Source organism: Galeopterus variegatus, unplaced genomic scaffold, assembly GCF_000696425.1.
Source record: "Galeopterus variegatus unplaced genomic scaffold, G_variegatus-3.0.2 Scaffold126, whole genome shotgun sequence".
In the NCBI taxonomy this organism is placed as follows: domain Eukaryota; kingdom Metazoa; phylum Chordata; class Mammalia; order Dermoptera; family Cynocephalidae; genus Galeopterus; species Galeopterus variegatus.
The window spans coordinates 7,388-19,177 of record NW_007726237.1 but is presented as its reverse complement, the minus strand read 5'-3'; the positions used below and the strand labels follow the sequence as shown (position 1 = coordinate 19,177).

General features: G+C 41.2%; 1 protein-coding gene across 4 annotated transcripts in view; it reads right to left on the bottom strand.

Annotated features, from left to right (window-relative positions):
* Window positions 1-11,790, bottom strand: part of SORCS1 (sortilin-related VPS10 domain containing receptor 1) — a 200,302-nt gene that overhangs the window by 183,215 nt on the left and 5,297 nt on the right. For all 4 annotated transcript variants that reach the window (XM_008588434.1, XM_008588426.1, XM_008588442.1 and 1 more), the window contains exon 2: window positions 1,292-1,365. In XM_008588434.1, coding sequence (XP_008586656.1) covers window positions 1,292-1,365 — 74 coding nt within the window. The remainder of the gene's footprint in view (window positions 1-1,291; window positions 1,366-11,790) is intronic.

Sequence of the window (11,790 nt, the reverse complement as noted above, 5' to 3'; positions counted from 1 at the left end):
AAGGCCACCACTAAAGAAGATCCTCACCAGATGTGTTACCTGGACTTTGGACTTCCCAGCCTCTGAAACTGGAAGAAATAAATTTTGTTTTCTTACAAATCACCCAGTTCCAGGTATTTTGTTATAAGCAGCAGAATGGACTAATACAGTAGGTATAGAGGAGGTCATGAAGATGAGGTCCCCATGATGGGATTAGTGTTCTCATAATAAGAGACAGAGAAACCAGAGTGCTCTCTGTCTCTGTCTCTTTCTCTCTCTCCTTAAAGAAGAACACTTGAGAGTCTCTCTGCTCTGCCACTTTGTGCCATGTAAGACCCCTGCATTGCTGTAAAGCCACCACTAAAGAAGATCCTCACCAGATGTGTTACCTGGACTTTGGACTTCCCAGCCTCTGAAACTGTAAGCAATCAATTTTGTTTTCTTACAAATCACCCAGTTCCAGGTATTTTGTTATAAGCAGCAGAATGGACTAATACAGTAGGTATAGAGGAGGTCATGAAGATGAGATCCCCATGATGGGATTAGTGTTCTCATAATAAGAGACAGAGAAACCAGAGTGCTCTCTGTCTCTGTCTCTTTCTCTCTCTCTACCATATGAGTACAAAGCCAAGGGTGGCCATCTGCAAGTCAGGAAGAGAGGCCATGCCAGGAACCAAATCTACCGGCACCTTGATCTTGAAATTCTGAGCTTCCAGAACTGTGAGGAATAAAGTCTGTTGTTTAAGCCACCCAGCCTACGGTATTTTGTTATAGCAGCCTGAGCAAACTAAGACTATATACACATGTTTGGTAACTCATAGAACATTTCTGGAAGTATAAGTAAGAAAGTAGGAAGACTGGTCGTATCCCACATGACAAGGTCTAGAAGACCTGAAATAAGGAATGGGAAGAAAATCTAATGTCAGACTAAATAAGCCTATTTATTTATACTGAAAATATTTATTTGAATATGCAATATAAGTGCATATAATGCATTTAATAATAAAAATCACTATCAAGTTTTTAAAAAAAAATGTCTGTCTCACAGGCTCCATTTAAATGTAATAAAGCAACACTAACAAATCCCCTGCTATTCACTAATCTCAATTATCTATTTTGGGTGGAAATTTGTGACACAACTTTCAATATTCCCTTAAAATGTTTACTACTCCAATGTTACATCTCCCTTATGGATACATGGGCATATCCCTAAAAGAACAGACATCATGTGAAAATGCTGGGTGAGAACAGAATTCCAATGCTCATTGATTAAGTGATATCTTAAGGTGTTATAAGATAAAATGAGACTTACCAGTAGAACCTGTTTGGTACGACCCCTTCCTGGATAAGCTGCCACCTTCTCCCAAATTCAGCAGAGCTGTATAACTGTGGAGAAGAGAAATTTCTCAGCATCAAGGCCCTTTGGTACACTGAATGCATAAACATCCATTTATTGGATCAGCAATCATAAAAGCCTTCTCCCAAATTCAGCAGAGCTGTATAACTGTGGAGAAGAGAAATTTCTCAGCATCAAGGGTCTTTGGTACACTGAATGCATAAACATCCATTTATTGGATCAGCAATCATAAAAGTAATGATAATATCTACCATTTATTAAGTTCCTGCCATAAACTAGGTGAGTGTTCCACATAAATCATTTTTACTCCTCACATAAATTCTGCAGGGCAGATATTAATATCCCCATTTTACAGCTGAAGAAACTGAGGCTCAGAAGAATTAACTGACTTGCTTGAAATCACATGCCAAATAAGTAGTAACATAAACTGGAATTCATACCCCATGCTGCCTGGGGACAAAGTCAGCTGAGTCACTTGACCTAGTCTGTACAGAGCATTGTGGGGAATGAAAAAAAGTGCAAAATCTAGACCTGGCTCTGGAAGAGCCCACAGTGTAACCTGAACCTGACCGCAATCATGAGAAATGCACTGATACAGGAGTGCAGAGGGGTCAGGAGTCAATTGGGGATGCTTCACAGATGCTGTGGGAAAGCAGTTGGGATCTGAAAGAATGACAGCATACAAATGGACAAAAATAGCATCACTCACAAAGGGGACAGCACAGGTCGAAGTGGCAGGACAGGCAGGGACAGAATATGAATAGGCCTGGCTCATCTAAATAAGTTTGGATGAATATGTTGATGGCAACATGGAAAAGGCATTGAATGGCAAATTAAGGAGATGAGAATCGATCCTTCAGGCAGTGAGGAAGCAATGTCGGTCTTTACAACAGTAACCAGAGGAACCTGGGGCTGTAAAACAGCAGCCCACATTGACCAGCCCTTAGTCTGATCCTAGTGCTGCACCTGTGTTTCTCAATTAATCCACACACCATCCTTGTGATATATGAAGTTATTATGACCATTTTACAGACAGTTACACAGCTGGTAAGATGTCAAACCCATTTTGTTGCACCACTTCAGTACTATCCAAGGGCAACTGCACAGAATCACTTTTGAAGAGCTGAGGACTGACCCTCCACATACTCCATCCCTGAAACGTCTTCTCTTGGGTCCTGTTCTTCATTGCTCCTTGTCATCCCTGCTCCTCTCTGATGATCTTTACGTCACCATAGGACCCTCTTCTGCCTCCAGAAGTGCCCTCTGATGCAGCTCTGAGAATCCTATTGTTGTAGGTACTCTGGTTCCCGTGGTCATTTGGATGCTGATTTGACAATGTCATTTGAAACATCTCCTTTCTGCTATGTGCCTGGTCTGGAACCCACCTTCACCTCCATCTTCCACCATTGCCTTTGCAGACTCCCATGGTGAGTGGATGGTGAGTCACACTGTGCTGAGTACCATGACTGCCTAGCCTTCTCTTCTGTCCTCAGCACCAACACTCAGGGAAGGGTCGAATGACTCACCAAGTGACTCACCAAGCCTGCAGATGTACCAGGCATGTCCAAGGAACTGCTCAGCACAAGTGAGTATTTACTGACCCTTGAGAGAAGTTGCTATGACATCGTGTCCACTGGATCAACACACATCCTGAAATCAAAAAAGCCTGGAACATCTGGCGACTAAAGCAAGCAGCTTGATTGGCTCCAACCACACAGTTTTTGGGCATTCTGCTGAGGAGAACCTGTGGCTTTTTTTTTAAAGTCTTTTTTATTATTTTTTCTTTGCCCATCATGCCTGGGGGGAGAAAGTTTCCTGGGTACATTTCACGTTTGATATATTTTAAAAGTGCCAAAAAGAAATAGGGAGACATCTCCGCTCATGGACATAATGGGGGTAGGACAAGTCACCCCATCTTAACTCAGAACCCAAGTAGCCAATGTACTCATGTCCTGCTTCTTGCTCCCCAGACTATCCTGAACACCTTGTGTTTCAACACACAGGCTTGTATAACAACAACAAGCCACCAATCGGGGACATAACAACAAGCCACCAATCGGGGAGTGTCTGCTTCTCCCTCCCCTCCCATCTTTTTTTAAACCCAGAGCTGCACTTCTTTCTATGATCTTAAAGGGAACAGAGTTCACACGATTGTGGTGTGCCTGTGTCTATATATAAATACATGTTAATATTTTTATTTATACAAAGATTAATGCAAGTGTAACAGAATCAGGATGTTTCCAAATAATAATTCTGTGTATGAAGGCGGGATTCACATACATCCTGCAAGAATCATATATAAACTCTAAGGGCTCATACAGCTACACCAAGGAATTGCTATTCCTGCTGTCATGGAGAATTCAACTCTGTGAGGAGTTATTGGGTGTCAGCATCTGTGTTTTATTTTTTTCTCTGTCTTTTTAAATTTATCCCCTAGGCTTGGATTCAAAGCCTGTGGGCCAGTCAAATATGTCCCATGACAATCGTTTATATCTTCAAAGGGCTGCTTTGTTATTTGTAAGCATCTAGAGGCTCCTCAAGCAGTGGGTATACAAAACAATCCAATAAGCCCCGCTTCTCTTATTCAGCTCAGCTACATCCTTTTCAATTTTATCTCTCAAAATGTACCCTTTGGTCTTGATGGACGGGCCTTCTCATCGTCCCACACACCCGGGCACATTCCTCTTGCTGGGCCTTCCCTGATGCTACCACTCCAGCAGAAGTGGCTGTGAGACTTGCCTTCCTCAATGACAGTCTTCTTTTTAGAGCCAGATCAAAGGTCACTTTCTCTACAATCCCTCCCCTATCCACTAAGATTCCTACTGGTCTCATCTCCAAAGAACTATGGCACAACAGCAGATGCTATCAAACTACATGTCAGATATTTATATTTGACTTTCTTAGTAGCCTTTCAAGAGAGGCTTCTAAGAATGCAAGACAGAAATTCTTTCCTACTTAAAATCACTCTAAGACACCTGAGACCACTCCCTGTGTCTCTAATGAGATTGCAAAGCTTTCAGGAATCCCGTCCTTCTACATCTACAGGTGCCTAGAACATAGTAGATGATCACAGAAAAAACTATTGATTTTGCACCATGCAAATCCTTTAGTCATGAATTTTAGTTAGTAAAGAACCCAGGTTTTCCAACTAGTGAGCAAAGAAAATTTATTAAAGGAATATGTTTTCTTTCCATGAATCCATAGATAGAGGCCTGTATCTACAGCAAAACCCCCAAAAAGAATCTATAAGTGTCAGTGCAATTGAAACTCCCAAGGATTTGCAAGCAGTGCCTGACAGATTCACTCTCAGACAAAGCTGCTCTGTATACTCCGCCTACCGCTTCAAACAGTTTCTAAGAACTTAATTGTTCAGCCTGATGTTATACCGAGAAAACAACAACTCTCAGCCGTTCAAGTTAATGTGTTAATTAAACCTACTGAGTCTGACAGCAAAGTTTTCCTCCCCAAAGAAGGGGATGGTACCAAAGCGTTTTACCCACTGACTCCATTTTGGCCACCAGTGGAAGACTTGTCTTGTAGAACGAGTCAATGTCCTATAATAAAATTCATAGTGTCGGCAGCACCTAAATAAGATTTATTTCCCTCTCTGTCTCCAGCTCTAAGGTTTCTTTTGACTGTCAGAACAGAGAACTGAGAACTATCATCACTGTCACATCAGAGAAAGCAGCAGCGACTTTCTTCAGCAATGCCAAGTCTAGAGGAGAGAGAAAGACGAGGCATAGGAAGAAAGAGCAGCTGCACTAGTTTTAGGAAGGCAATGTTCATCTCGAAATCCCCTGTCATGCACCCCAAAATGCCATTCTTAGAAGGTATTTGTTTTTGTTTTGCTAACACTGATACAAAATATTGGGGAAAAAATGAAGGAGTATTTTAGAAAATTTTAGAAAAAGAACAGGGGAAGATTCTAGCTAACTTAGAAAGCAAGGCAGAAAGTCCTTCCTGTCTAAGATCATTCTAAAATATCTAAAACCACTTTCCTGCCTTAGTAAATAGCACTTAATGAGCACAAACTCAACACTGCATCTGCACTCAAGATCTATTAGCAGCCTCGGGGTCTAACCCTCCACACTGTCCTTATGCTGCTCTGGGGCTGTCAACACTTTTTTCTACTTCCTGCCAAGCTCCTCTCCTGAAGGTTTTGTTTCTTCTCTCTCTCTCTCTCTCTCTTTTTTTTTTTTTAAAGACATCTCTCACATTGGCTTGGCTTGTTTTCTAGCCATCTGCCTTTGTCTGCTAAGAGTGCAGATAAAAATACACTTAATTGCAAAGGTTGCAATTTCATGGGTTAGTTTTGTTGTGAGCTTTTAACCAACTGTCAGTCATTTCTGGCACCATCCTCTGGAGGTCTTTAGAGATGCAAGTTGAAACGAGGTGTAATAAGAGGGATGCCACAGGAGAACAAAATAGCCTGGGGGTGGGAAAGAATATACTGCATTGGCTTTGCTTGGGATTCCTAATCTACAGCAGATTAAGATGGGGGACAGAAGGCGATATAGGAACAGCGGTTTCCAACTCTCATTTTCCACCTTCTTACCATTCACATTTTGGTTGAATCCCTAAAAGAATGACATCTTTCCACTAGTACAAGAGAAATTCAACTTCCTTGTGTTGACGTAGACAATTGCAATTCTCACTGTTCCTGAAAAATCTTTTCAATATTCCTAAATGGAATGTGTATCCTCTCTTTCCAGATTGTTAAGCAGATGCATATTATGAATTTTCTTCAGCTAGGAAGAAATTGCAGCTAGGAAGTTGGTGGAAGGACACTAATTCCACAGAAATTGGTGCAAGGACAATTCCATTGGTGTTGGAAGTCTTCGATGGGATCAGATGCTGTTCACCACAAAGCTTCTCATGTGACATCCCCAGTCAGGGGGAAGTTTCCTGGGTCTCTTTCACACCGGCTCCTTGAGAGGCTTTGCATTGGCAGAACACTTCCTGCTGTAGGCTCTTTTCAAGGTTGCCTGCTCAGTCTTCCTTCCTTTGCTTCCCTTAACATTTTGGATGCAGGGGGCCTGCAAATTGCACTTCTTGAAAAGGCTGACAGAAAACCCTGCCAGTTCTCTTTTATCTGCATCTTCCTAATACTGCCCTGGGGATGACCGGATACAAAGCACTCTTCCACCTCGTGACTCTCCAGTTTTCACTGCTGCTTCTGCATTCTTTTTAGCAAGAAAAAGATGGCACCTTAAGGACTTCAAATAAATTCCTAATGCCAGCCCTGAGGCATTGCAAATATCAAGCTCTTCTCTCCACCAGCTTCAATAGGAAGAAAGAGAATCAGTCCAGGGAAACACATGGTCTTCAGAAGTATATTCTGATGCTCTGATTCCACAGCACAGGAGGGGGCCAGAACTCACGCTTCGGGGAAATCAAAACCTGCAGTAGTACCTAAAATGATTCCACAAAAATTCACTAAGAGCTAACACAAGTCTTGGCTGGTTGGTACAGGCAATAGCTAGTGAGAGAATTATGGTGACCATCCCGGACTTACACCCCCCATCCTAATAGATGTGGCAAGTTGCTCAAAGAAAATGCGGACTTATCAGGGATAATCATAGACAATGTACAATAATGTGCAATATTTTGTCCAGAGTGCCGTAGTGGCTGATTTAGCAGAGGAAAATTGGGAATTTGCAAAAGTTTTCACAGTGGGCTTTAGTGTACAGTTAAAATTTCTTAGTATCATGATGTGAAGAAACTGTGTTCCAGGGGAATGGGTCAGTCTGAGGAAGTAAACGGAGCTGCAAAGCTCGCCGTGGTGTTCTCGTTCATCTTTGGTCAATAGCAAAAGACCCAGTTTGGCTGGGATGCATAAAGAAAGTGCAGTGTGAGCTGAAACTATAAACAGAGCCCAGAACCAGGCTGGGTAGGTGTACTCCTACCACAGCTTATGGGGAGCTAATGTAGACTGGATCCAAGGGTTGACAAGGTCAAAAGACAAGAGCACCGAGGCTGATCATTCAGGCTTTGCTTATGAAGACTGAGCAGGAATGATGACATGTTGCTAGCTCCATCAATCTCTCCTGTGGCTGGATTTATCCAATCTGTCACTGGCCATTCCCCAGCTGTCACTGAAGTCTGTCATGTGCCACACAGTTGGGCTGGGATCTCTGAAGCTTGGAGAATTAGACACATGGAACTGGAGCTGGCTGGGAAGGACGGGTCAATATGTGACTGCAGACTGGTTTGATTTGTGAACACTTCCTAAGCACCCAGCTCTGAAGTATAAGAGGAAAAGATAAGATGGAATCTTGGCCTTAAAGTTCTTAAAGTGTTGATGGCAAAGAAAAGATCAAGAACTGGCTAAAAAGTTTCACACATGAACATATGCCTCTATTTCAAAACCTGAATAGCCACCAGATAGCATAAATGCACTGGTTCAAACCTTAATCCCAATTACTTCTTTTAATATGTTCACTTCTCCTTATTCTTGCAGCTCAAATCATTAGGAATAGGTAAATCAAACAGTTCCAGGTAGCAATTGAAAAATAATGATATAACCTGTTTAAACATGGTATCTGAGGTGAACACGGTCCTCTCTTGTTTGCATATGATGACATTTCAGCTTGAGAATTTGTTTTATAAACAAGCATTGGGGTTGACATTTAGCAAGCTCCCTGGTTTCCACTCTAATTGCCAGTTTTGTACTTGGATACTTAAATTATTTACATATTCATGAGATTAAAAATCAGCTCTGGCATTGGGAAATTTCAAGCACATGGAAATCCTGCCAAACCAGCATGGTATATAATGCACAACATATTTCTTAAAAATAACTGAGTGCCTTTTTACTTAATGCAGTGCCTTGGGGAAATGTGAGGGCATTAGGTAGATATCAGTTTCCTAAGTGTTTGTGCTTGTGCAGAAATTATTTGAATAACCCCAGGGGGTTGAATTTCAAGGATCCATTTGTCTTTTATCTCATTCTTGCCCTTTTGACATTAAGGGGCTGCTAGGTTTATTAAAAAACAAACACACTTACCGTGAGGTAAATATTTTAATATTTATTGGTTTACTATTATCACAATCCATAACATTTTCTGAGTACTATACACCAGTTCTTCCTTGTTCCACTAATTCCGATTCCGCAATACATTTTAGTTATTGACTAAAAAGGCATTCAACATTGTTTAAAGTGCCTATACCTCCACACGATGGAAAGACACTAGACTAAGGCAGTCTCTGACTAAGGCAGGCTTGTGTCTAATTCCAGCCACACCAGGCCAGGTCTGCTATCTCTCAAGTGTTTGGATAATACTTTGGCTAGCATCTGTGCAATGCTTGCTATGCACCAGCCTCTGTGTTACATGTTTCACATAAGTTATCTCAGCATCCTCCAAAAGACCTATGAGGCAGGTACTGTTATTATTACTTGCACTTTACAGTTGGAGAAGCTACAAAGTTAAGTGACCTGTTGAAGGTCACACAGCAGTGGAAAGGACTGTCAGCAGAGAGCTGACACTCTTACCAACTTGCTCTATCATGGATCAGTGATGAGAAACCACTATGACTGAGATTTTGAAAATGCTGCCATCTCCTCCCTTATTAAGCAGTCATTATTTCCCAGGGAATACCCAGCATTCCAAGCATCCGTGACAAGCATTGTCCCTCTGTTCACTCAGGAAAAGGAAGAAACAATTAAAAAGGAATACAGGGAAGATTTGGGTTTTGTTTTTGTGCTTTTTAAGAACTGATATGAAATTGTTTAAATAAAATTACAGGACTGGTAAAAAGAGAAATAAGGAAGAGAACTATATGTAGTTTTTGTTTTGTTTTATTTTGTTTTGTTTTTAAATTTACTTTTATGCAAGTTAATGAAATCCTGTCATTGGTTATCAAGCACATTGGCTGTCCATTATTCACTTTCTATTAGTATACGATTTTTTAACTCAAAGTCAGCCTTCATTCATATAGAGAATGACGACTGTTAATATGAATGGTTTCCAGCGATTGTGAACAGAACCTCCCTTGGCAAAGCTTGTATTCCCCCTTTAAAATCATGTTTTGGTTTTGCATGTATCTGACACATCTGTAACAAACGTTAAAGGTTATATTGGCATGCAGGCCTTAGGATTTTCTATTTCTTTTATAAACTGTGATTCTTTGGAATTCAGAGGAGATAAAAAATGAAGCAAGTTTCCCATGCAGTATTTCTTGGACTGCTGATTCAAGGCTGCAAAGTGGGACCACATAAATATGTGAATACTATAGAACAGCCATGAAATAAGGGGTGGCCCACCAAACCATCCTAAGAGTTTTGTCCTCCCCTGACAAAACTGATCACTCTTTTGCATGTCCCAAAATAAAACTGACAGGTGATTCCTGAACAGGAGAACAACAAAGATGATGGGAAAGACAGTAGGAGAAAGTAAAAAAGGGATTGGGGACTAACACAGGAAAGCAGATGAGTTTTACTTGCCCTCACTGTGCTCCTTTTTACATTTCTGGGTTAGTTGTGAACACTTAAATACAAGAAAACATCACCTTGCAAACAAAGCAGGATTACTTCTCTCACAACAATGTGAAGGTCTGGTGACATTGTACCTGCCACCCTCCTTGTCAAATACAGCAGGCTGGAGCCTAACATCACTCCCCCCGTAAATGAACCCCTGCTCTCCGATTTTCCACAGCCCAGACCTAGCCTGTTTTGTTCAGTTATCCTTCTTGCTTGTCTATGCAGCAACTGAGTTCATGGCCTGGATGGCCTTGGACATCCACATGGGTGGGGGCCAGCAGCACCCTACACAGGACTGGAGAAGAGCAGTGCCTCCTGCTTATGGTCAATGGCAACAGGCCATTCTACGGGGATACCCTAAGAAAAGGCACTGATTGGCCGCTTGGATAAGGAAAGGTGCCTCTCCTGGGAGCTACTCAGTAGCTTGAGTCCCTGCGGTGTTCATGTTGGTTTCACAACATTGCACTCCCCACTTTATAAATCGCTCCTTCAGTGCAAACCCTAACAGAGACGCCCAAAGCCCAGCACCCAGGCATAGTCTGCAAAGCCGAGGTATACCCATACTCTTATATTTTTCTCCTGTTATTTTTTTTTCTTACAGACACATCTGTTCTTTGTTTTCTATCATTTCAAATGTTTTCCAACACATCATGTTTAGTGAGGTGTTTAAGACAGACTGAGAGATGCCGTTGGAGGCAATGTTTTATAGCACAGTTTGTACACTAGTTTATTGCCAAATTAAAATAAAGATGTAATCTGGCAGACTCTGCCTGCTGCTAAGCCTTCTTTGGGTGGTTTCCTGTATTGAGGCAAAAAACGAAGGGGGAAACTAGCGATGAAGGGTGATATCTCCTTTCTCCTATCTGCTGAGTTTATATATACAAAGACATTTTTGTTTTTAAAAAACTGAGCAGAATGCTTGGTTTGTCTATTGCTTAAATTACAGAAATGAAAAATAAATGAACCAAGGAAAGCAAGATTTTGGAGCTCCTATAATAAATACTGCAGAATGTTTCATATTGTCCATAGTGATTCACTGTTGTAAGACGTCTAAGGAGGTGGGACTTTATATGACCAGTATCCCTCTGCCCATTTGGCATGGAATTTCAATAATGTCTATAATGGTCATTTTTCTAGAAATTCCAGGCCTTTCCAAAGGCACATCCTCATCTAGAACCTTCGGAGGCCAAGGAGTTTGGCTTCTATTTCTATGCTGGGTAAGTCTGAGGGCATAGCTTCTAAAGTAGCTAGACTAGTTCTTTAAGAACTTCAGTGGGAAAAAATCTCCATACCTCCCCTCCAGTTGTCCTAGTGTTGCCTAGGTAGACGCATGCCCATTCAAGAGATTGTCTATCTGTTGTCAACTGCTGTTATGGTTAATTTTATGTGTCAAATTGACAGGGCTAAGGGATGCCCAGATAGCTGGTAAACATCATTTCTGGGTATGTCTGTGAGGCTGTTTCCAGAAGATAATTGCATTTGAGTCAGTAGGATGAGAAAATCCATGCTTCCTAATGTGGCAGGTATCATCCAATCCTCAGTCAGAGGTCCCAAAGAGAACAAAATGTCACAGGAAGAATGAATTCTCTCTTTTTGAAATGGAACATTCATCTTCTCCTGCCCACAGACTTTGGAGTTCCTGGTTCTCAGAGCTTTGGACTTGGACTTAATTATACCACTGGCTTTCTTGGTTCTCCAGCTTACAGACAGCAGATCATGAGACTTCTTGGCCTCCATAATTGCATGAGCCAATTTTTATAATCTCTCCCATCCCCCATTGATTCTGTTTCTCTGGAGAACCCTAACTAATATAACCATTTAGATATTACATATCAAAAATAGAGCTCTACTTCTTAGAAAAAAAGACTAAATCATCAAAACATCCTGATTTTGTGAATTCTGAGGACATTTGCCAATACATTTCTCCCTGATTAAAAGCCACCTTTTTTTTTTTTTTTTTTTTTTTTTTTTTTTT